The sequence below is a fragment of the Xyrauchen texanus genome, chromosome 6 (assembly GCF_025860055.1).
Source record: "Xyrauchen texanus isolate HMW12.3.18 chromosome 6, RBS_HiC_50CHRs, whole genome shotgun sequence".
Classification (NCBI taxonomy): Eukaryota; Metazoa; Chordata; class Actinopteri; order Cypriniformes; family Catostomidae; genus Xyrauchen; species Xyrauchen texanus.
The window spans coordinates 48,378,595-48,405,987 of record NC_068281.1 but is presented as its reverse complement, the minus strand read 5'-3'; the positions used below and the strand labels follow the sequence as shown (position 1 = coordinate 48,405,987).

Sequence of the window (27,393 nt, the reverse complement as noted above, 5' to 3'; positions counted from 1 at the left end):
TAGCAAAGGTTTAAATTTGATTCGATCACTACAGGACTAAAAAGGGAAAAGAAAGCATTACTGAAGCGATTACAGCTGCATTACTAAAGATCGTAAACCAAATATGAAACGTTTCTTACAATCTGCTAATGAACTTGATGTTGAAAATGCCAATCTTCAACTACTGTCAACTGATATCTGACTAAAAGTCAATAGCCTTAAAAAGCTCTATTATTCTTCATGGGGTATGGGCGACCTCATGGGGCTGCCGTTTTAGAATCACATAGCCAGCTGAATATGACTCTCTTAATCTCAGTAACTGTCTTGTTATTGGACACTTTTACTCTTGGACTAAATTAATCATGGTTGATTGTGAATTGTGAATTTCTACAATGGCATCTGTAACTAAAAACTATTGATTTTGAATTATGCTGCATCCACACCACTAGGTGTCACTGTAAGTCCAAGATCACACAAAAAAAAAGATAGTGAGTGCATCTTTAATAATGACGGAATTAAATTTTTGGGTGAATTACCCCTTCAGTTAAAAGCACACTGATTGATATTACTAACCTCTAGCAATTTTGACTTCCAGTGCGGTGCGGATCAGAGACATGAGTGTGGAGGTGAATTGAACAGTCATGTCTTCATCCACTGGCATGTTCATCAGCACCAATCTCTGCCAATACAAGCACAGCATTGTAACTCCAACTATTAGCATCCAACCAGTATACAAAACATTTAGCTAAAGACAAAACGTCTACCTTGTAGGCAACTTTGGCAGGACATTTCTTTCCCAGGCCAAGAGGTGGAGACATGTGTGTTAGCATCTCGTACATGGCAGTGTAGTGAATACGGCCACTGGAGGAAAAAATAAATATATATATATATATTTATATATATAAACATAATTAATACCACAAATCCACTCTGAAATCTGAACAAGTTACTAATTATTCCCTAATTAAAACACTATAAGTATGGAATGCAAATGTTTAATGTTCATGAGCAATGTGTTCAGGAGAGACATTTGCATGTGTGTGTGTGTCAGTTCCAAATAATGTCACAATGGAACACATTAAACTCAACAAAATTCTTACGCTCAGATCCTTACGCTTGCCTATTTTTCCTACTTCCAAAACAGATTTCTAATAATAAAACTATTCACCTCCCAAGTCAATATTTTAGAACACGGTATCGCATAACAATAGGTTTCTATTTCTTCGTGATATAGCATTCTGGAACTTCTGTCAGGTTTAGACACGCCCACTGGAGTAGAATTAGGGGAGATGGGGGTACATATCCCTGCCAATCACACGTCTGTCACTGTTTATATATTTTTAATCAATGTTGAAAATAACTGAATGAGTATGAGATACCAGCAAGGCTTGCAATGACATCTGTCATAATCAAACAAAAACTGAAGTCCACCCTGCTTTTTACGAGTTGGTATCACCAAACAAGGACTGATGACATGCATCATTACTGCTGCCACTCAGAGTCACATCTCTCCGTAATTGAGCTGGTGCCATGTCAACTTGCATTGTTTATCTTGTTAGAGACACACACTTTTCATAATCAAAGACAAAGTGTAAATATGCTAGCCATTGATAAGTTAATCAGAATTCATGCACCATTACCTTTGTAGGGCTGAACGATTCATTGAAATAAAATAAAAAAATGTATGTGACTCGATTATCAAATGCTGCGATGTGATTAATTTGTTTGCAGTACACGTGCAGCTCACTGCAGTTTCTGTATGTGCTTCTCGTGGCTAATCGGAGCTTGCAGTAGGCATGAAAATGTTTTTAGACCGTTACCAAAACGTGTAAAATTTTGTTTAACTTTATTTTTAGCATACATCCATCATGCAGATATTGCACCGTCACCCCACACAGACCACTTCTCTCACTCCGCAAGTCTGTGTAGTTCGGGCCGGTGCAAAATTCCATTTCCTTCTCTCATTTAATAAAAATGTTCTACCAGTGAGTAACACGATCCACGATCATTGGCCTTTTCTCAAGATCAGAGATGGCTGGGGTCCCAGGAAGCGACCCCTAGTGTCAACTCATCAACACAACGTCTCGTTCCCTCCATCAGGAAATGGAGGTTACATCAGTAACCGAGACGTTTTTTTTAATCGCTTTGGCACAATTGTCGAATGACTACTAAACTTCGTCAAACGATATGAATAACTATATGAACATCAGGCCATTTGTTCACATGACTATAGTCATTTATATTTGCTTTGGCACAAAATGCATTGAGTAAGCTTTGCGGATCAAAATAGTTGGCATTAATTTGCTAATTGAATGATATTTCTCTCAAATGCAATTATACACATGTTCATTGTTTAAATCCCTACATGCTAAATAGAACAACCAACAATCACAATAACCTGTCACACATATGTTAGATACATAATAGTTATGTGGAATTATTGTAATAGTTGTCAGATGGATAGACTTAGGCTAGATGGGGAACAATTCAATTTCCTCACAATTTAGAGCAACCAAACGCAAATGCTGTCCAATTTAACTGACAGGTGAAACTCATAACCTATCAGTTCTCAAAACACATTTATACTGCAAGAGTAAGACTGAATTTCACAGCTGTGGAATATGGAGCAGGCAGGAGACAGACAGAGGCAAGAGCCTGCTCATAGAAGAAGGGGCATTAGAGTGCAGTATGGTATGGTGAGGGGAAGAGGGAGAGGGGGGGCACAGAGGACGAGGAAGAGCCAGAGAAAGGCAAAGGCACAGAGAAATCTCAAATGAGATATGGGCAAAAATTCTAGACCATTTCATCAACCATGGCCTAAGTATGACAGAGGCTGGTCTGAGAGTGCAGCCTAATCTGGGCCAGTCCACGGTGTCGTCAATTGTCCAGACATTCAGGAGAGAAAACAGGTGTAATCAAATATTGTACTGCAATATTCCTTTACTCTGGTATTCCAGTAAACCTAGACAATGCATGTCTCAGAATTTTTGTAGAATACATTGACTTTACTGTGCTGTATTTTCTGTCTAGGATTGAGAGTCTGCCCCATGGTGGTGGCAGAAGATCGTTTTTTACTGCTCAACAAGAACTTGAAATTTGTAATATGGTCGAGGAAAACAATGCTATTAGACTAAAAATTATTCAAAGTGCAGTCATACTAGATGATGGTATCTTTCAAAATGTCAACACCGTCAGCCTCTCCACAATTGATGGAGTGCTGAAGAGAAATCCAATTGCAATGAACAAGGTACCTTATGAGAGGAATGGTGTGAGAGAGTGAAGGAGCTAGTATGTACAAGTAAGAATTCATCATTGTACACTACACAGTGCTGTATTCTCCTTGTCTTTCAGAATTGACAAGTACAACCTGTATTTGCAGAATATGTTACACAATGTGGGATATGTGCAACTATATGATTTATAATATCTACTGTAAATTATTTCATGAATTGCTTTAATATCTCTTATAGAGCATGATGGAGCTGGAGGCTGATGAATCCCCAAGCATTTTTTGTGTATGTTGATGAGGCAGAATTCAACTTGACCAAAGTTAGGAGACGTGGCTGTAATATTATTGGTCACTGAGCCACTGCCAGGCCAGCGTGGAGGGAACATTACAATGTGTGCTGCAGTATGTGGGAATGGTGTACTCAGTCACATCCCCATCATTGGGCCCTATAACACACAATGTCTCAATTACATTCTCCGCGGCATCCACGCACAACTCACTGCGACCACGAAGCGGTTACCCCATGTGACTCTACCCTCTTTGGGCTCCTCCCGGCCCTCCACCAGTGGACGGAGTAGTCTGCTTACCGGCTCTGGAGCAAATGTCTCGTTCCCTGGGTCGTCCGCCTCAGGAATGCTTGGGAGCCTTCCAGGTCCTCGAGGACCTTCGAGAAACGGGGGGCGTGTTCCCTAGGGAAGCATGATCTGATTATTCCTTAGAGGCGCCCGGAGGTTGAACCCTCCCAGGCCATGCCTGTTTCCCTCATGGGATCTCTCTGTGGTCCTTTCAGGCCTTCAGAGACCCCCCTTCGAGCTGCTAGAATCAGTCGAGCTCAAAGCCCTCTCCTTGAAGACGGCCCTCCTGATCGCGCTCGCTTCCATCAAGAGAGTTGGGGACCTGCAAGCGTTTTCTGTCTGATGCTTTGGCACGCAACTGCCTGCCCGCACCTCAGCGGTTCACGTTCAGCGGATGGCGTGATTGAATAGGGACCCCTAGTGTCGCTTCATTCGACACAACATCGAAGTGAGCGACAGATGGGGTATGTCTAGGTTACTGTTGGAACATCCATTCCCTGATGGAGGGACCGAGACTTTGTGTCGCCCCGGCGCTGAACCGAGCCACAGTAATGGCTGAACCTTATTATCTGCTCAGTGCAAAACCTGAATGAACAGATGCACAATTCCCTCCTTTTATACCCGTATGTCTGGGAGAGGGACATGCAAATTCTGTCTGCCAAATTCTCATTGGCCTTTTCTCAAGTTCAGAGGTAATTGAGGCCTTCAAGATAGTCCCCTAGAGTCGCTTCATTCGACACAACGTCTCGTTCCCTCCATCAGGGAATGGAGGTTACAACAGTAACATAGACGTTATCGTCACTACCAGGTGAGACATCCAACTCCATTGAAAAACATAGCCTTGATCAAAAACTAATTGCGTTCTGTGCCGACAACACCAACACAAACTTTGGCAGTGTTAAGAGAGCTGGTAAAAGCAATATCTGGAGAAAGCTGCAGTCAAAGCTAGGAAGGGAAATGTTGGGGATTGGCTATAATGCACATATCATCCATAACACATTGCAAACAGCAGTGGAATGTCTTCCGATAGATTTAGAGAGTTTTGCTGTGAAGGTGTAAAAATACTTCCATATCTCCACAGTGCGCGTGAAGCAGCTCAAAGACTTTTGTGATTTTGAGCAGCTGGACTATCAGAAATGACTGCAGCATGGCAACAAACATTTCTTCTCTCTCTTGGTCCAGCTCTTACTACTTACTACGCATGGTCTTCGTGCATACTTTCTTATAAAAAAAAAAAATGCCCAAAGTTTCAAAGAGACATTTTTAGCAATCCTTGCACTAAACTTTGGATTGGCTTCACACTCAAACAAACAGCCACTTTTAACCTTGCACTGGAGATAGTAGAGCAAGACCACATATTAGCCACAGAATTGACTTTCATATTCATGAAACCTGAGAAAAGTCTTGCAAAATACACTGTCACTCGTCGCATCACTGAGTGGAACTTGAACAAATCGGGCATGTCTGAGAAATGGAAAGACAATTTTCGTGAGCTGGGAAGCAAGACCATCAACATCAGAGTCTTAGCCATGGTCGTGAAGTTCGTTTTATGCCTGCCTGGGGCATCTGCATCTGTGGAGCACGAGTTCTCATTAATGAACGCAGCATGGACACCGGATAAATCTCGACTAAGTGTAACAATCTTAATTTTGGACTGGACTGCTCTGGATTTTATTATAAACTCTTGAAAGACATGTGCACACTAATAAAAATTGCTGCCAGCAAAAAGTACAAGGTGACAACAGTTACAGATGCGGATATTCCCTCTATTTCGCGTTGATCTGCGCCTAGGTAAGGATACGTCAATTTCATTTTTTCTGGGAGGGGGCTGTCCCATTTCCACAAGAAGGAATCTGGTCACCCTACAACAACATCTACAAAATATAACAATGGACATTGTGGTACTGATTTTATGACTATTGGGGAATGTATTAATAAATAAACTGTAACTAAACTAATTCACATTTGTGTAAATGAATAAATCAAGTGATATGAAAAGGAAACATGAGTGTGGATGTTGATGAGCAGCTATGTCTGTGCCTCTATACCTACTACGTTATGGATAGTAATAATTACTGGATCCAGTATTATGACTACAATCCTAGTAGTTCCATGATCTGCTCTTCTTACCATGCTGCTCGGTCATATTCCCCCCAAATGCGCACAAACTCGTCCAGATGGTGAGGACCAAGAATGGAGGAGTCCCGTGTCAGATACTCAAAATTATCCATAATCACAGCCACAAAGAGATTCAGCATCTAAGAAAAACAAAAAAATAAAAACATTCATAGACAGTCTGGAAATATACTGCAGGAAAAATAACATTATTTCCTAATATAACAAGTTTAATTTCCTATTTCTCTGCCCCACCATATTAAATATAAGCCTGTTTCAATAAAAATATTAGCCATATTCAATAAAAGACTGAACAGCAATGAGGAAAGTAACAGGTGCCATTTATGTGCTACTTCAGACGAAGTAGGACAACGATTTATGAATAAACAATGATACTAAGAAATGTAATAGTTGTTAAAATGAAAATGAAAACATAATATTAAGAGTAATATATATAAAGTATTTTCTGTGTGGTAAAAGTGTCCAAATTATGTTGGTCAGGACATTTCAGATTTTTTTAAAGTTGGTTGGAACATGTCCCTACTTTTTAATGTTATTTTTTTTAATGAAACACAAAGGACAATTTTTGAAGAATCCCCACACAGCACCTTCTATATGACAGTTCAAATAGGCCATGTCTATCAAGCTCCAAAAAGGACCAAAAAATACAAAATCAGGCCATATGTCCTGTACGACTGCAGCATATGTCGCATCATGGTCAGTGACTTCAAATGTGTTGGAATGACATGACGGTGAGTAGATAATGAAAGAACAATCAGTTTGGGGTGACCTATCCCTTTAACACATGGTGAATAAATACATAAATATCAAGATTTGAAACCAAATGTTCTTAAATTCTTACCAAAAATGAGCTGAAAAAGATAAATGAGACAAAATAGAAATAGGCGAAGTCAGTGCCGCAGCCGCCTTCATGATCTGGGGAAGTGAAAGGAGGTACAATTGAAGGGTCCGGCTCGCACTCCTTTCCACCAAGGCACGACAGCATGATTTCCTGCCACGACTCCCCTGTAGCACTTCTGCAAGAGGCAAAATAATATATATTGCAAAGAATGAGCCTGCATTAATAACAACGATAACTGCCAAATCACCAGCGTACAAGATGCAAAAAGAGAAGTGTCTCACATTGAGCTTAAATTTGAATGCACTATAATAATATTACAATGCCTTAGAAAGACAAGTGTAGCTGAAAAATTTATAAAGATACATTACAATTATTCAACAATTTTAATGGCTTAAAAGATGCTCAATGTATTTACTAATCTCTAGCCATCTAGGCACATTTACTATTTAAATAACATTTAACAGGAGGTTTCAATTAAACACTCTGGGCCATCATACGTTTCATAGTATGATGAGATTTAAAAAAAAAAAATCTATTTTAAAATAGCATAACAAAATATAATTAGTTAAGGGTATTTTATCTCAGTAATGTTGCTGATCTTACCTAAAGAGCAACATCAATGCACCGAAGAATGTCTTGAAATTGTTGTGTTGATTAATGTGGCTTTCATCATTCAATTTAATATTTCCAAAAACCTAAAGGATAACAAGTGACAGAATGTTAGATTTACACCAAATACAATCATTTACATGAATCCATATTCCAGCCCTGGAGTCAGTCAAGTCAGTCAGACTTTTCATGGCAAAATTTCAGTCACAGTCAAACACTAAACTTTACATAAAAATCCTGCATGTTTAACGGTCAGGCTCTGAAACAGACTACTCAACTAAAACTTTTCTACCTGCAGTTAATAAATCTGCACTTGTGTTTAGATAATGCTGATTATTTTAACGTCATGTCAGTTGTCTGTAAGAACCAACCTGCTTAAAAAGTACAAGTTGGCACGCACAGTTTTGTTTTAACTCCCATAGAGAAAAATAAACAAACCAATGAATGATGTTATTATGATTTTTCATAAGTTTAACCCCAAGCTTAAAACCTAACCATGATTTTGATAGGAAAATCACTTTTGTGTACCACGGATGAAAGAGAACATTAGGGTTTGAAACAAGATGAGGGAAGCATATTTCAGGTTCTTGACATACATCAGTATTGCATAAATGCATTTGTAATGAGGGACAGTTTGTTTACAGATGTTTCCTTTCTTAAAATAAAGTGTTGGATAGAAGGCGAGCTAAAATGTGATGCCTGTATTGTATGGATTTGAAATTCTATTTGTTGATTGGTTCGCCTCTATGGGAATAAAAGTCTTACATTTTCGTACGAGTTGTCATATGAAATCATACGATTTCGCCATCTCGTACAAAAGAGTTGTCTTAAGACTATGTTGAAATTAACATACTATACATTTATCAAATTGCAATGTCAAATGATAGAAAGATTTAAATGAAGAATGAAAGACATGCAGTATGGTGGCAGTATTTTCCACTCAATTATGTCATAATATATTTATATATATTATTTATATATGCAATCCAATGTTTTCTCAGGCATTTAAAAAAATACAACTACAGAGGCATTGTAATGACAATAATAAATAAAATATTGTTTTTGATTGACGTTTTATTTGCCACTTAATAAGGAGTGCAATTAATTTAAGTAATAAACTTTTTCATTCAAAACTGTTAAAGTAAAGCTATTGTACATGGATAATTTGATGCATTTGCAGAAATATTTTATTTTATTAAAGATTTCTTAATTTTATTTGATTGAATTTTCTTATTAAAATTGAAATGTTGAATCTTAAAATTATTTGTTTGAATGAGATTTTTTTGAGAATTACAGCTCAACAACCAATTTACTAAAGCCAAAGTTCATGTTTTGTTTTATTGCTTACTTTCACATTGTACATTTCTTTATGGCTTAAACAGAGAAGAAAATAAAGATAAATAATTTTAAATAACTGTGCCATGGTTACCATATGTTTAATTAATTTACCGTTATATACTGTCTGTTTGTCTGTATATGAATATATATATATATATATAAACAATGTATATTCGTTGTTACGAACGATGATATCTCATGAACACATTCAATATATTTATCATATGCCATCATTAGTAACAAGATCTGTTTGATAAGTGGCCGATTAAATTCTTGAATTATTTTCAAATCGTCTTTAAAATAGCCAATTTTCCAATTGTACATTTTTAAATAGATATTTATCGTAGCTTTTTTATATCAATTTGTGTTAGATAGCCCGACATAGTTTTATGCATGAATGTTTGGCAAAACTCCCAAGGGTTACACTTAAAGTTAGAATTTCATTAATTATACTAAATTAAATGTAAAATAAATACTATATTCTCATCCTTTTTGTGGACCCTCCAAAACCTTTTGGCTTCCAGACAATATTTTCCTCTGAAACCTTGCGATTCTGGAGAAAAAAATCCCCAAATCCATGCTGACATTACAATATGTTACAAAATGAAACTATTTTATGTGTAGAATTCATTTACCGCTGAGTAGCCTACACTGTACTGTAAGCACAGGTGGGCTGGGACAAAAAAAGTGATACGTAGCCTAATGCCACTTTTCCACTGCACATTACATTTCGACTCGACTCAACTCCATTTACTTTTCTATGCTTGCTTTTCCACTGCAGTTTAGTGCCGCCTCAACGTAGGTGGGATTATAGGCTGATTCTCATAGTTGTGCCGCGACACAAACACACAACAAAGGAGCAATGAATGAATGGTGTTCTTGATTCTCGGCATATGGCTATTTTTCACAGCAAGACGACAAACTTTCTTTCAAAAGAGGCTGTCGGCAGCAAGACAAAACACAGCTAAAAGAAAACAGGAGAGTTTGGGAAATCATACACCAAAGCGCAGACAAGGACATTACTGTTATCTCAAAGACGACGCATGGCAAACCTGCCATCTAGCTTATAACAACGACGCTGGTAGTGACGATTTTCTCTGACCAGTCAGTGATCTGCAAGGTTTTGACGTCACATTTAGTATTGGCTCGGCTTGCTTGGAACCTCGACCAAGGTGGTACTAAAAAAATACCAGGTACCAGGTACTATCCACAGTGGAAAACCCCCAAAAAGCGAGCAGAGTCGAGCCGAGCCATACCGTCCAGTGGAAAAGCCCAATTAGTTCATTGTCAGATGCCCCAAACATCTCACTAAAATGACAGATGTTGTTTTTATGACATAACTGTGTCATTTTTATGATAAAAGATGCAATTTTTATGCCATTTTTATGAGTGAAAAAGTCTACATGGCAGCATTGCGCCACTGTAATGAAGAACTGACAGACTCTCAGTAATAATTCATATAAAACCAAAAGACTGCCCTCAACTTTTACAATTCAAAGTAATACACTGCTAATAGAAAACAGCAAACTTGAAAAGCCTTTAGTCAAGCTCTCTTTGTCTAACACACTTCAATACACACCAGTCAAGAACTACAGGAAACATACTAGTAATATTTAGCATTACACATAAAGCTAAAACAGACTTGTGGTGCCAGTTTTGAGCATTCTAATATTCAGAGATATTCTCATAGAGTGGAAAAAAAATACAAATATCTTTAGTACACTTCTTTTGTATTTGCAGACACCATCATGGCTTTTGTGAAAAGATGGCAGTGCTTCTGGGTCAGTTTATATCCTGTTGATCATTTTTCTAATTGTCATTAATACTGTTAGTAGAATCTTACCTGCATGCCAATAATAGCATAAATGAAAAACAGCATAGCGATGAGAAGACAAACATATGGAAGAGCCTGAAATAAGAAGAGAATGAAGAGTGTGTGGTAAGAATTTGCATTGTGTTTACATTCATGTGACACAGGCTTTATCTGAGAAAAGCGATAAATTAACTGGATTTTACCTTAAAGGACTGAACAAAGGTCCACAGCAGAATGCGGATTGTGTAGCCCTGCCTCAAGAGTTTAATGAGTCGAGCCGCCCGGAAAAGTTTAAGGAAACTCATATTGATTGTGTTCACAGACTGGATAGATTAGAAAATGTAAAAGTGGTGAGATAAGGGTGAAAAGTGGTTAAAAAAGACTTTTATATCAAGATTTTTGGCAAAAATTATTGTGATTGTATAAAGCAAATTTTAACAGGGCTATGGGGGTACGGGGGTTGGTGGTGGGCATGTAAATGTGGGGACACAGGGACACAGAGTAAATTGGGGTGGAGGTGTTGTTCTAGTTCAAACCAACATAATTACATGGGAAGTATATGTTGCTACCGAATTTTATAGTACACTGACACTGACCCCATTCTGCTGAGCTACTGAAAAGCACCATCTCCAGACCATAATCACAGACTTGGGTTAATGTACCATGTTGAAACCAGAAAGTAATCACCATCACGTAATCAATGATGTGTGCCATTTGGAGGTTATATATTCCCTCTAAGATTACATTTTTACTCCACTGACAGTTAGGTCTATAGAGTTGGGGTTTGGGTTAGAGTTAATAAAATATGCATTCCTCTTCACAATATTATAATATTATTGACAAGATTATTGTCACCCCTCTTTGGACATTTCACCCAGAACAACCTGGGCTGGGTTTCCCAAAAGTATCGCAAGCTTAAATAGATCGTAGAGACCATTGGTGCCAATGGTTTCAACAATCTACTTGGATTACGATGATTTTGGTAAACGCAGCCCAGGTCTCACAGTATGAACGTTACTCTATATACTGTACATTTTTGCAAACTGATTTGTACGTGCCACATTCTACATTTCGCTGGATTTTCTTGATGAAATGAACACTAGAGGCGCTACAACAACTGTGAGGTTTAAACTTTGTCACACAAATCATGAGTTCAATTGCGGATTTAGATTTTATAAAAACATATTTTTAAAAACATATTTTTCACCCCCCCCCCATGTAATGATATCAAAACACCTATTCTTTAACGCATTAGTTTAAAAACGAAACATTTTAACACTTGTATTACAGACCCACGTGCATATATACACTTATTCCTATGTATTTAGCTTGCTTGATAGCTCACCTGATAGAGCGTTGGACTTTGAGCTTGACGGCCACTGATCAAGTCCAGCTGAAGACGTATATATGTGAAACTGGCATAGAAGCGACACAAGATGGCTTGGATGCTTCAGATAATGTCTGTTTTCTTATTTTTTTATTACGAATTTGCATTTTAAAACACGATCAGTTAGGGTTAGGTGTTGGTAAGAGTAAGGTTGTCTGTTTTGTTAAACTCTTATATAACTTTCCGGACACTATTGGTTAGGTTTACGGTAAAGTTTTAGGTTAGGGAGGTATGGTTCACTTATTAAAACCTTTAAATCCTTGTCTGATTACAACCCCCATTTCATTGAGATTTGGCACCCCCCGCTGGGCATTTCACTTTAAAACTGCAGCCAAACGTGTAATGAAGCATGTCATTTCAGTTTTGCAAAAACGTTGCAATGCTCACGTACATTTCATGAGACCAGGCTGCCCAGAAAGCTTACACGTGCCCTTACGTTAAAAAACACTTCCTGCTACCTTACTGTGGGCAGTAGTTCGAATTTTGGTAAGCACTGACCGGTGAGCTGGATTAGCTGAACAACTTTCGACCTACAGTCAATGAACTGACCCTTCACTAAGCCCTGCATTAAAAGTGTTTCTAACCAATCCTATCTTAGCAACTGTTGCTGCGTGCCATTTCTCTGATGAGCATTTTCTTTTTTCCAACTAGAGTCTACAGGAGTAATGTGTGTTTGAGCAGTTTTAAGTGGAATTTTATAGAAATTATCCACAAAATGTAAAAAAAAAAGTTGTTGTGGGGTCACTTGGAAAAGTTGTATCTTTTTATTTTTTATATTTAATTAAAAAGATTGTAATTTGACTCGATTCTGATTCACAGTCGCCACAATTTTCAATCAAATTACTGTGTAATTTAACTATTTCTTTTACAAACAGCGTCAGATAAATATACTTTACAATGTCACTCTTCATTCCAGCCCACATAAGAATATTATCAATTTTGTTTTTGAGAATACTTGGCAATCTCCCATTCACTTCTCTGGGAAGTTCTGCAAAGCTAGACAGAGCGAGCAACGGTAAGCAAGGGGGGCGGAGCTTAGCAAAGGGTAAATTCACAGTGAGATTAGTCTGTTCCAACTGGTTACTTTTTTAAGGGAAATCCCCTTCAACTAGATCCACATCTACATGTGTTTAACGATTCCTGATTTTCAGAGCATTAAACTGAGGCGTAGCTGTCCAAAATATCCTGCAGTTTTCACTAACCTGATCTTCAAATTCTCCCTGACTCCCCAGCTTCGGTCCCCCCAATGATTATAGGCCTTTTCCAACACTGAGTGTATATTTTAATTCCTGTAACTGGTCACCATTGCACCTTATAACCTTGACTAGTTAATTTTAAATTGTCCTGGTGTGTGACAAATACATGTTTAAAAGTACAAACATTCCATGTAGTCTCTCAGTTAGATCATAAAATGAGCTCCTATAAAAGAATAAGTAAAATGCGTTTTAAAAATAGTTTCAAATGGAAATGCATAGGTAATTAATTTCACACCATACTCCTTATAGCCTGTTATTTTCAGGCCAGCAAAAAAGTGTTTGAGCACAACATATGATTATATTCCTACCTGTAAATCTACCACAATTTCAGTAATACTGCCCAGCACAGTGATGAAATCAAAGATGTTCCATGTATCACGAAAGTAGTTCTGCAAGACGAGGCAGGAGAAAACAATTCAAGCTGATTATAGATGCATTCTGCTCTGGACGACACTGATCAACATGAGCATGATCTTACAATACTCACAATGAACCCAAAAGCCATGATCTTTAAGATGCATTCAAGAGAGAAGAGCACAGTGAACGCCGTGTTGAGGTGCTTTAAGACCATGTCGTAGGCAGCTGGGGCCGAGTGGTACTGAAATAAGGTAAGATTATCAAATAATGATAGTAGAAACATATATATACATAAAGATCTATTTCAACAATCAATAAATTAAGCTGAGCTAAAGCTGAAGACCATTCAATTGGATTTCCAGTTGCATTGTTTCAAAGTCATTTTAAAATATAGTAATCATTCCAAAATAGAAAAATGTTGAATTTGGTTTTTTACCTTCATCATGAGGACGACTGTGTTGAGTGCAATCATGACCAGAACAGTGTACTCAAATGACGGTGACACCACAAAGTGCCATAATCGGTACTGCAGAGTTTGTCTGTTTTGAGGCATGTATCTCGTCAGAGGCTTTGCACTGATAGTAAAGTCAATGCACGCCCGCTGGAAGAGTGAGATGAGAAACAAGCAAAGGAACGTGCAGGTTATTACTGCAAAAGTCCACATACAGTAACATCAGACCTTTATTGTTATATCATGTTTAGATCAGAGACTGTGTTTACTATAATTGACCTATGGGCTGTTAACCCTTTAATGCTTACCTTTAGGTCTTTAGTGACCTGGGACATCATTGCACCCCCTTTTACCTCATCCATTTTTTGGAGTTACACCCACACCTCTTTTGTACTCCTCAACATTTCTCTTATGAATAGTGCAACAATAAAAAATTGCCAAAACTGCATTTCTAATGGCTTAATTACCAAAAGTGTATAGGGTCATTAGTGAGAAAAATTTGTTCTCAGTAATTTAGAATTTTCTCTCCTTTTTCTCCCCAATTTGACACGCCCATTCCCAATGCTCTCAAATTCCTCGTTGTGGCACAGTCTCCTCAATCCAGGTAGCGGAGGATGGATCTCAGTTGCTGCCACTTCTGAGATAGTCAGCCAGCGCATCTTATCATGTGGCTAGCTGAGCGTGTTACTGCGGAGACTTCGCGCATGTGGAGGCTCGCACCATTCACCTTGGTGTCCACGTACAACACACCACGCGCCCCACTGAGAGCAAGAACCACCATATTAAGAAAACACAGAAGGTAACTCCATGTGAGTCTACCATCCTACTGGGCCAATTAGTTGCTTAGGAAGCCTGGCTGAAGTCACTCAGTACACCCTGGATTTGAACTCTTGACTCCAAGGGAGGTAGTCAGTGTCTTTGCTCGCTACAGTAAGCTACCCAGGCCTGATCTCAGTGATTTTGACAGTGGCATGATTGTTGATTCCAGACTGGCTGTTCTGAGTATTTCTGTAACTGCTGATCTCCTAGGATTTTCACACACAACATTCTCTATAGTTCACTCAGAATGGTGCCAAAACTAAAAACATCCAAAGAGCGGCAGTTCTGTGGATGGAAACCGCCTTGTTGATGAGAGAGGTCAACAGAGAATGGTCAGACTGGATCGATCTGACAGAAAGGCTATGGTAACTCAGATAACACCTCTGTACAATTGTAGTGAGCAGAACAGCATTTAAGAATGCACAGCATCTCATAATGACAAAGTAGGACTTGGTCCCCTGTGTATTCAGTTTAAAGAACCAGGATTCTGACCCTATTGCTGGCATGGCGTGTCATCGGAAGGAGCAACTAGGATGTCAGCAAGGACTCGTGTTCGTGAATGAATACGTTTTTTTAAACAAATCTGTGTTAAAAAGTGAATGAGTTGTTCTCATTCAGCTCAGCTCAAGTCATTTTATTTGTATTACAGAAAATCATGCTCAAACAGAAAAGAAGCTGTAATGTTTGTTACGTCTTAAAGACCTCAGTGTGTGGTTTAATTCAATACTGTAATTTTAGATTATGCCTTTTTTTTTTAATTGTCTTAATGCCCCCAGTGAGCGACTGTTGAAAGGAACACAAAACTCCATAAGATGTTAGTTAATGATGAAAAATAACCTTAGGAGAAACCAGGCTCACCGAGGGAGCCAGTTCCCATCTGGCTAAACAGCATGAATATAATGCCAATATTAAATTTATATGTGTAATGCATGTAAAGGTTAAATTAGTAACCAGAGTATATGTTGGTCGCCAATGTTTAAACAAAAAGTTTTTGAATGAATTGTAAGATTAATGTCTTTCCCTTTCGAAGCCGATGGTAAAGTGAGACTACTTTGGTGGCTTTTCTTGCCTTTAAAGAATGACTATAGCATGAGCCAATAGCATTCGAGTGCGGGATGTGCAAAAGCATATCATTGGTTTGACTCACTGAACGAATACTCCTCTTCACTGAACCAGTTGAGTCAGTCATTTGAGTTTTCATTCAAGTTGTATGTGCAGCTCAATATGTTTTTGACAGCCAGTTGTGTTTAATACAATTTCTGGATGAAATTAATAAACCCCATTCTATCGTTTGTTGCATCATACGGAGCCCCCGAAGTGAGCTGTGCAAAAAAAAATCGAAGAGACTTTCGCGTGCGCACGAGATACTTTACAGTTACAGTTTCCGGTGTGTGTATAGCTCTTTTCCGATTGCGTCATTGCCATCATTCATTTACTCAAAGATACTGAGAGCATGGATGCGCATGAATTTATAGATATATTTTAAACTTGGCCTTCAATACAAAGACATTACTGTCTATGACATTTGTAATACTGTCATGGCTGAGACACGCTTTGATCTTCCAAAGGACACTAATCAAGCAATAGACTTGTACTTGCATTTAACACTAGAACTACCGGAATTCTGTAACTACTAGAATGGCCATAGTGGTCATTCTGACCGTTCATACTAGACTGTACCAAATGTCATGTCATATTTACATTCGAAACTTCTATTGAGGTTTTAGAATGAAGCTTCTAATGTCTGTCGTCATATTTTATGGTGTCATCACCCTAAAAAATGTAAAAATCAAAACAAAATCCTCAATTTGAATAAAATAGAATAATATGGATCAAATGGAGTGCCAAGCGAACGCAGATAGTCCTACATAATATGATCTTTTTTGTAATATATAATAGTGCTAGATTATACACATACATAGGCCTATAGTATATATATATATATACATTAGCTGTTAGACTGCCCCGGAAGGTGCGTGCCTCGCTTTGTGTACAGCAAGTTTTTTCACCACAGTGAAAATGGTTTTGAAAGTCTAAACGCAAACAAACATGGATTGAGGCGGAATATTTCGTTAGATAAAAACATGTTGTGAATTTTGGAAATTATTACATCTATCCTTTTTCAAAACATGTTGACTTTTGGACTTTACAACGCACTGGATTTATTGGAAATTGGAAACAATCCTATGCAGCCACCACTGGAATCAAAATCCATGAATAAATGAATCTGTTATATTAATAATAAACACCAGGACACAAAATTTTAATTCTAATGTATGTGAAAATGTTTTAGTTCATCGACAACCACAGAACTTGCTATTGTAGCTAATTACAGATACAAATTTGATTATTTATATTAAATTATTCTTCTAAAAAGGGGGCCCCTGATAAACCTCAGTTTATCGAATGTTCATATTCTTTATTAACCGCTTTGGCCATTTTGGGTTAGGCCTATATGTGTTTCATACATGTCTAAGGTTTTTACTATGCACTGAAATACACATTGGTGATGTTTTTATAAGCTATTGCATTGATTTGTTTTTATTTTACAAAGAGAATAATTTGATATAAATAATCAAATTTGTATCTGTAATTAGCTACAATAGCAAGTTATGTGGTTGTCGATGAACTAATACATTTTCACATTCATTAGAATTAAAATTTTGTGTCCTGGTGTTTATTATTAATATAACAGATTCATTTATTCATGGATTTTCATTCCAGTGAAAAAACTTGCTGTACACAAAGCGAGGCACGCACCTTCCGGGGCAGTCTAGCAGCTAATATATAATATATATAGGCCAGTGGGGATTTCTTTAAGACTGCAAGGGACGCTCAGCTTCCCCTATAATGTCAAAAAAATAATGGTCAAATATGTACTATTGTGTAAACAATTTATTGACTAAAAATGCGTTAGAACACGTTCATCTCGAAGACGAGTTCGTTCAGAATCAGCTACATTACATATAGCAGGTCGGCTGACTCGATTTACTTCTCATACATTCCCGTAGCGTCAGTGCATTTCTCTGTTGAAGCCGAGCGTCCATTGACTTCAATGTGGCTGCTCTGAACAGTTTTTTTCAGTGCTCCGAAAATAGACGGTCATTGGATAAATGCTGCGATTATGTCCCGCCCACAGACGCTCAGCGTCTCTGGGGGTGAATGAGGAGTGGGCTGGCCCGGACTCCGGGCTTCCGCGTGATGATTGGAGGATCTGTCGAAAGACTGCATCTCCTTTTGATTGACAGCGAATCTGTACTATAATAAGTCACTGAAGCTATTTCACGCTCAGTCCCATCGCGGATTTCTCAAGTGTAGTCGAAAGACAAATTGCTGCAACCTATTTCTTTATATTTGTTTGGCGAAATTGCTAGTCAATTTGCATAATACATTTCACACAATTATACTCCACATTCCTTGTTTCAGTTTTACCAAGTTTAATATATTTTGTTTTAGAGCGTTCATTCGTTCGTTCGTAGGCTAGGCTAGCGTCGTACGGGTGAAACTGCGCAAGATGGCAGACGGTGCTAATATTGTCGACCTGATTTTGGTGAAGCCATTTGAAAGTCTTCCTTACGAGGAAAAAATTAGAATTAAACAGCAGGGCAGATCAACACCTAAGATTGATTTAGTGCAAAAAATAGGGAAAAATAACAGGTCTTTTCAGCTCTCCTGGTATGACAAAGTTAGCTGCCTGACTGGAAGTGCTGTGACAAATAAAATGTACTGCTGGCCATGCCTCTTGATGAAACCATCTCAAGGATGTGTTGTTTGGTCAAAAGTGGGGTTTGGAGATCTGTCTAACTTTGACAGGGCATATAAAAGACATGAAAAAAGCAATGAACATGTGAGTGCATGTGCAAGATTAAGTTGCATGGGCAGGATCAGGGTTGAGCATGCAATCAATGAAGGTGCTCGCATTCAAGTGACTAAACATAATGAAACAGTCAAACAAGTAGGGCAGAATTTACTTTTAAATAAGTTTATAATGTAGGCTGAAAATGAGCTTCCCCTCTTTGAAAGACCAGCAGCCGCCACTGATTATAGGCCTATGTATTTGTATAGTCTAGCACTATTATATATTACAAAAAAGATTGTATTATGTAGGACTATCTGCATTCGCTTGGCTCCATTTGATCCATATTATTCTATTTTATTCAATACATTTTTAGGGTGATGATGCCATGAAATATGACGACAGACATTAGAAGCTTCATTCTAAAACCTCATTAGAAGTTTCGAATGTAAATATGACATGACATTTGGTACAGTCTAGTATGAACGGTCAGAATGACGGCTATGGCCATTCTAGTAGTTATAGAATTCCGGTAGTTCTCGTGTTAAATGCAAGTACAAGTCTATTGCTTGATCATCCTTTGGAAGATCAAAGCGTGTCTCAGCCATGACAGTATTACAAATGTCATAGACAGTAATGTCTTTGTATTGAAGGCCAAGTTTAAAATATATCTCTATAAATTCATGCGCATCCATGCTCTCAGTATCTTTGAGTAAATTAATGATGGCAATGACGCAATCGGAAAAGAGCTATACACACACCGGAAACTGTAACGCGTGCGCACGTGAAAGTATCTCGTGCGCACGCAATAGTTTCTCGTGCGCACGCGATAGTTTCTTAGATTTTTTTTTTTTGCACAGGTCACTTCGAGGGCTCCGTAGCATCATCTCTTTGAAAACATAAAAATTTTATAAAATATATTTTACACTATCAGGACATAGTAGATCCATATGTGCCGGGTCACAACAACACCAGAGGAATATTATAATGTTTGGCGGAACAGCCATGCATTTAAGGGTTAATGAAACCTATGGTAGCTACCTCAAAAACATCAATAATTCTTAATGTTTAATCCACAGTCTACTGAATCAGATACTTATTTTCCACTAAAGCAGGACTGTAATATTCACCTCATTTTTCTCCAAGTTGCACTCCTCCATCATTTTGTCACCCTGCTCCTGGAATGTGATTATTATGAGAGCAACAAAGATGTTGACAAAAAAGAAGGGAAAAACCACAAAATATACTACATAGAAAATTGCCATCTCCATGCGGTTTCCTCTACTTGGGCCATGGTCTTCTTCAGTGACGTCCACTGAGTGTTGAAGAACTCTGTAAGAAAAAGGAATTTGAAACTGTAAGTCATGAGTCCTCTTTTACCATTTATATATATATATAGACTGTACCTCTATATACTTTTGAATATACTATGTGTTGCCTTTTTTCCAAAAACAGTCCCAAAAGCAGTATCCAGTGAGACAATGTCACATCTTTGTGTTTTTTGTTCATGTTTTAGATCATGTCTTTTATTTTGAAGTTTCATTGACACTTCCTGTTCCTGTCTCTGTCAAATGACATGATTTTCAACATGGCAGAGGAGAGTACAATTTCTGTAATGAATGACAGGTTTTGTTCATTTATCTAAATACAGCTAATTGTTAGCACTTGCTGTTTTGTTCATATTAATTTATGTATATCAGCAACAATTCTATGCATGTTGTACATTTTTACACAGTGAAAATAGCTTTCATTAAATACTGAAATAAATTCCATTATCGTCAACAAGCTAACTGAGTGATATGTATTCTGGTGTCAAAATAACAGTTCCTCAAGAAATATGTATGAATTAACCTGGCGTCGTCCACTCGTAATTGCCACTTCAGAGGTGGGAAGTAGGATAAATCTGATAGCACATGAAGGCAGCATGAGTCCACCACTTTCAGGTATGTGGATGGTTTGAGTGCTAAAGCCTGGCTAATATATGCATCCATTTAAAATACCCTAGAACTGACCCAATAATTTAAGTGTGGTGATCTAATTTTCACAATTTTTGTAATTGAGCATGAATTTTTGTAATTGAGAATGAATAAATTTTGTAATTGAGCATGAACGATATTATCTACTTGGGAGTTCTCCTACATCATGCTTCACCAAATCCTCAAGTCTTGCCACTTCATGCACTGTTACATAAGAAACATCCAGCCGTCCTTACACTCCCACTTTAGAAAAGGTGAGTCTGATTTGATGAATTAACATAAAAAGTGTCCTTGAAGGGTCACTAAACCATCAAGCAATTTGTGCAGACCAAAACAAAAGGAAAATTTAGAGCTACTACCAATATTGATTCATTGTCTTAGGTTGGGGATGAAATTAAAATATTATTTTTAGTGTAGAACAGAGTTTCTCAAAACTGATCCAGGTACTGCACGTTTTGGATGTCTCTTTCATTTGAGACACTCAATTCAAATCATGTAGCCTCTACTAATTAGCTGTAAAATCAGGTGGGTTAGATCAGGGAGACATGCACAATATTTATTGTTGGGGTACTCCAGAAATGCCCTCTCTTGTTAAATATGTAAGTAAATGTACATACTGTGGCCAGCCCTCTCCTGTGGACACAGTGAAGAGTGTTAGAAGAGCCCAGAGGACGTTATCATAGTGAAACTCGTGTCTCCTCCACTCTCTCTTCTTCACCTCCTTCCTGTCTCGCCCATAATCAATGTAGTAGCCCCTATACAATACACAAACCATTAAACAATGATATACAAAAATACATATTTATTAATCACTATATGGTAATCTAGCTATTGCAGATTTCTAGTATTTAAATATGGTACACTCACTGTGAAGCCTATAACATGTTATTGTAAATTAAAATTAGTGCTGTCAGTCAAATAAAATATTTAATTGCGACTAATCACATGATTTTTTAATTTTTTAAGTTAAACGCAATTAATGGTAGATTTTGAAAGCACTGAAATTTTACTCTATACTTTCTTCTTTTCCTGTCAAATGCATTAAGTTCCTTCTTAGGAAAGGAATCAAAACAATATGTAACCATTTAACAAAATGTAAAAACTGTATTAACATTTTATTAACAAAGCCTTTCACAGCATTAAGATATACGGTAATTGTATAGCAGCAGCTCAAGTAAGATTATACATTTCCCAAAGACAAAGTGGGAAGTTGACTAACTGAAAGAACTAGTCCCCACAGGTTGGGTACTCATTGCAATACACATTAAATCTCTTCAACCCTCATTCTCCACAATTTTAATGGGTCAGCAGCGTCCACCTTATGTCTCCACTTTGCCAGCGTCAAGCCCCAGTTTGAAGTTTGGACTCCATATGATAAGCGCTGCAAGCAGCGACCGTGGTCAGAATGACATACATGGTGTAATGCTTTTAACATACACTCACTGAGCACTTTTTAAAAACACTATGGTCCTAATAAAGTGCCTGATGCAGTCTTCTACTCTTGTAGCCCATCCGCCTCAAGGTTCAATGTGTTGAGCTTTTTGAGATGCTATTCAGCTCACTACAAATGTACAGAGTGGTTATCTGAGTTACCACAGCCTTTCTGTCAGCTCAAACCAGTCTTCCATTCTCCGTTGACCTCTCTCATCAACAAGGCATTTCCGTCTGCAGAACTGTCGCACACTGGATGTTTTATGTTTTCGGCACCATTCTGAGTAAATTCTAGAGACTGTTGTGTGTGAAAGTCCCAGGATATTAGCAGTTACAGAAATACTCACACCAGCCCTTCTGGCAACGAATAACATGCCATGGCCGAAATCACTGAGATCACATTTTTTTCCATTCTGATTGTTGATGTGAACATTAACTGAAGCTCCTGACCCTTATCTGCATGATTTCATGCATTGCACTGCTGCCACTTGATTGACTGATTAGATAATCGCAAGAATATGTAGATGTATAGGTGTTCCTAATAAAGTACCCGGTGAGTGTATATACTGTATATCAGAAATAGGAAGAGTAGTATTGTAGTATGCCATTCCAAACATGGCCAACATCTTGTTTAGCTGGTTACACTGGTTTTTACTTATTTTTGAATCATGGCTTATATGTACAGTGGCACTTACTGGCATTCTTTCTGTGTGCCCATTGATCCGTCAGTGCAGTAAAAGAACTTCCCTTTAAAGAGCTGTACAGCAATCACAGCAAAGATGAACATGAAGAGCTTGTAGACGATGAGAATGTTGAAGACGTTTTTCAAAGATGTGACCACACAATCGAACACAGCCTGCATTCAAACACAAATAATCCTCATAAAGTCATCACATTATGCATATAAAACAGCTTTATAACATTTTCTAAGACTGAGTTACAGTGCATCTAATCGAACAACAGCACGTTTTTCCAAATGATTACAGAAAGCCTTTTGTCAAGAATAAAGTCATTGTGAATTTCCACACAATTCACTACAATGTCTGTACTGTTATAGTGATCAAATTATATCTGTGTATGTTCAGGCATTCATAGTCATTTTCTGGTATCCTGGTTGCTATAGTAATGAAAGTGGCAAAATGCAAAGTGACGTTCTTCTACAATGATTGGGAACTGCAACCAGAAAAATCTAATTCTGTTCAAATCATACATAAAATTACAATTCCATGTGCTTTATTTTTTTGCTGTTCAACCAACATACAACTATTAACCCAGCATAAGCGCCCATATAATCAAAGACCTCACATGGTCTCTCAAAACCACTTCAGTTAAACGTTTTGTTTAGCTCCATAGTAATACTGAAATAACTCTGTACATGACTGCAAAATGATGTAATATTACGAATGGCAAGTACTTCAAATTATATTTAGCCTAGTTTTAATTATTCACAAAGGAATAACTCAAATGTTCACAGCAGAATATCTCCTTAATGTGTGTGTTTGACTCCACAGAGACTGTTACAGAGATATTGCTAAAATTAAATGTTTTTACTGTAAATTGAGACTCCTGGTCTCCTAGACATCTCATGAATCATTCCATGCACTCTTTCTTCTCACATAATTAAATAATTTACATTCAAATCAATATTTCATGGACTCACTTCATGGTCTCTACAAAGTAAGCTAACAAAATGATTTAAACTCATATCAGTATTCATGTGCATTTACTTATTTGTTAAGTAGCCATGTAATAAGAGGGATAAAAGTACAAAAGTAAACCCTTTTAGCTGATGATCCCTCCTCTTCATGTTGGGTTCCTATTCACCCTGTCGGAGTTTATTTTGTGACCGGCTGGCTGTAAATGATCCCTTATTTATTTTTTAAACCTCAAGCATACTACAGTTAATCAAGTTTTATTGAAGACAATAGAAATGCCAAGAAAAGCATATCCTGATGAAATGTACAGTCTAGCGTGAATGTACTGTAAGTCACTTTGGATTAAAACTAAATAAATGTTTATGTAAACATGCGGCTGGGCATAAGAAACACAAGGCCAGATATTCTACACCCACAATAAATGACAGATAATGTACCTAATATGTGTTATTATACTGTATGTTTGGGGAAACCCACCCCAGAGTTCATTGACTGTATTTCTGACAACATAAAACAACACCATTAATTTAATAGTGAAAATTCATAGAAGGTGCTCTAAAATACAGTTCTCTTACGAGAGGTTCTCTCGTATTGCGTAAGCTAGCTTACGCTACGGAAAGATTCATCTTTTCTGAGATATTGAAGCCAAAAAATTATCCTTAATTTTTGTATCCATTGTCAACGCAGTGCGGCAGCTGCAGACCTTGAGCGGGCTAGCTAGCGAGCTCATAGGTTGCTCTGCGGCAACTGCTGCAGCCTATAGACGAGCTTGGGCGAACTCGCATCCAATGAGAGGCGTCCGCGCGCTCACTGCATCAAAGCCCGCCAAAATGGCCGTGACTAGAGTGCATATAAGCGTAGTTCGTAGGCTGGAACCCTGATTTTCATCTCTTCAGCGAAGCTCTCCGCATCGCTGACCTGGAAGCCGCGTCGCCGTTCGAGGGGCATCTAGCAAGCGTGGACAGCGCTAGAAGAAGCCGGCCGTCTCAGCCACCTTCAGCCATCCTGCGAGCTACGCATCCGACGACGTATCCTTTTATTCAGCAAGCTAGTTCTCACGAACTATTCACAAAAGAGTACGAGCGTCTTTTCAAGATGCCTCACTCCACTTGCGCCTCATGTCGCGCCCTTCTCAGCACAGGAGACCGCCACATCATCTGGCGCTCTCTGCCTGGGACTGGGGCACGCAGAGCTCGCCCTCACTGAGGGCGGATGCGATTTCTGCGAGGAGCTACCGATGTCGACCCTGCGGGCTCGACTCGAGCGGTCAAAGCAGAAACCGCCAGCGCCTCTACCCTCAGCCGCGCAGGAAGAAGCGCCGCTCACAAAGGCTGCCGGAAACTGTGGTTGAAGCGACTGCCTCGCCGGAGCCTCTCCCTCAAGCATCGCTTTCACCCTCCCCGCCCCGGGATGCGCAGTTGCCGCCGAGCGGCCGCACTGCTGCCATCTCGGATGACGAGCGGAGGATAAGGGCCGCTGTTCCATCATGGCTTCGGACAGCGAGGAGTGGACAGGCTCCCAAGCCTCCTCCTCAGCCCAGGAATCCAGCAGGACCCGCGCCGGAGTCGAAGGGGAGTTAACACGCCTCTTCACACAGGCCGTCGACCGCCTCAGGCTCGAGTGGTCACCGCCCCCTGAGCAGACACCCAACAGACTCGACGGCTGCTTTCTTCAAAGCCATCGCCGCTCTACACCTGCGGCCCGGGCCGCTCCCTTCCTGCCGGAATTACATACGGAGCTTGCAAAGTCGTGGAACGCTCCTTTTTCAGCCAGGACCCGTTCACACGTCTCCACCTCTCTCGCGTCGGTGGACAGCGCCACTGAGAGAGGCTACTCCTCCATCCCCCCGGTCGAGGACTCGGTAGCAGCACACCTTTGTCCGCCCTCCGCGAGATGGCGTTCCAAGCCTGTGCTCCCGTCTAAGGCCTGCAGAGCGACTTCCGCCTATATTGGCGCGCCTATTCCGCCGCCGGCCAAGCCGCATCTGCTCTGCACTCAATGGCCGTTTTACAGATCCTACAAGCAGACCTTCTTCGGGAGTGGGATGAGAAAGGCAGGCACCCAGAGGCTGTTACTGATCTACGGCGCGACAGACCTCGCCCTTCGCGCTACCAAAGCTGCAGCCCAAGCACTAGGGAAGTGCATGGCCTCGCTGACTGTGACCGAGAGACACTTATGCCGAAAAACTAGCCGACATGGGAGAAGCAGAGCGCTCCACGTTCCTCAACGCACCGCTCTCTCCAACCGGTCTCTTCGGCTCCGCGGTGAGTGGCATTGTTGACCGCTTCTCAGAAGTCCAGAAAGCCACCCAAGCCATGAACCTCTTCCTGCCGCGTCGCGCTAGCTCCTCTGCAGGCCGCTCACGTGATCAGCCTCCTGCACGAGCCTCTTCACAGCGCCCAGTTCAACAATCTCAGACTTCTCAGCGTCGACAGGGCGGCCGCCTCGATCAGCGCTCAGACAGCCGCCGCAGACCGCCGCCCCAGCGGGCCTCGATCTAAGGTAACGCTGAAACCCGAGCAGCCGAAGTCTTCCTAACTGTGTTGAACAAACGACGGCTCAGTCCGCCGCGGCCGGACCACCGTCAAAGCTTTGCCCCTCTCAGTCCCCTTCTCTCAGGCTACTACAGTGGTGAATTTAGCAGCCAACAAGCCGGTGACACTGCCCGCTTGCTCTGCACTCAAACGCCGTTTTCACGGCGACCCAAATAAATCTTGTAAAGAGCAAACATGTCTTATGTGTAGAAAAAGTGCCCACAACCCAGTGTTCGCCCCTACACACAAGCATAACACATCCCGTGCCCCTATCAGAGCACGCTCTCATAAAGCGGTTACTGAACCGCTCGAGCGTCAGAGTCAATGAAGGCGCCCACAAATGCGTCTGCGCGCCCATTCTCTGCCCGCTCTGTCACACGACCAGCCCTATGTGTAGAAAATGTGCCCACAATCCAGTGTTCACTTCTGCACACAAGCACTGCATGTCTCGTGTCCCCACCAGAGCACGCTCACATAAAGCGGTTACTGAACCACTCGAGCGCTAAAGTCAATAAATGCGCCCACAAATGCGTCGCGGCGCCCATTCTCTGCCCGCTCTGTTACACGGCCAGCAACCATTCCTCTGTGTGTAAGTCCCGTGCTTGCGCATCACGTAACAGATGTGACTCTTTCCCCATTCATTCCAATCGGAAGTCACTCACAAAACAGCCTGTTCATGCTGTCTGCGAGCAATCATGCATGAACACACTAAATGTGCTCACACATTTTGTTCAGCTCTGTGTGCGGCAATCAGAGTGAATTGGCCATTCACCCTCTAGCGTTACGCTTCAAAGCGTGGGAAGCTATTCCAGGGATATCCAAGTGGGTGTTAAGCACAATACAACAGGGCTATTTGCTACAGTTCGATCGCCGCCCCTCGCTTCAGAGCCGGCTCGAAACCACTGTGAACACGGAAGCAGCGTGCTTGCTTCGTTCAGAAATAGTAAGCCTTCTGTGCAAAAGGGCCATAGAAAAAGTGCCACCCTCTCTGAGCGAGTCGGGCTTTACAGCCGTTATTTTCTTGTTCCCAAGAAAGACGGCGGCCTCAGACCCATATTAGATCTCAGGGTTTTGAACAAGGTGCTTGCAAAAGACCGTTCAAAATGCTTACAATCAGGAAACTCCTCGCGCATGATGCGCCAGGGGACTGGTTTATTTCTCTCGATCTGAAAGATGCATACTTTCAGATTCAGATAAATCCCGTCACAGGC

At 39.8% G+C, this 27,393-nt stretch overlaps 1 protein-coding gene across 1 annotated transcript in view; it reads right to left on the bottom strand.

Annotated features, from left to right (window-relative positions):
- Window positions 1-27,393, bottom strand: part of cacna1eb (calcium channel, voltage-dependent, R type, alpha 1E subunit b) — a 122,947-nt gene that overhangs the window by 8,588 nt on the left and 86,966 nt on the right. The window contains 13 exon segments of the mRNA XM_052127881.1: window positions 553-658; window positions 744-840; window positions 5,914-6,041; window positions 6,761-6,935; window positions 7,364-7,455; window positions 10,551-10,616; window positions 10,724-10,843; window positions 13,472-13,552; window positions 13,651-13,761; window positions 13,957-14,121; window positions 19,717-19,918; window positions 21,180-21,317; window positions 22,689-22,849. Of these exon segments, the coding sequence (XP_051983841.1) occupies window positions 553-658; window positions 744-840; window positions 5,914-6,041; window positions 6,761-6,935; window positions 7,364-7,455; window positions 10,551-10,616; window positions 10,724-10,843; window positions 13,472-13,552; window positions 13,651-13,761; window positions 13,957-14,121; window positions 19,717-19,918; window positions 21,180-21,317; window positions 22,689-22,849 (1,642 nt within the window).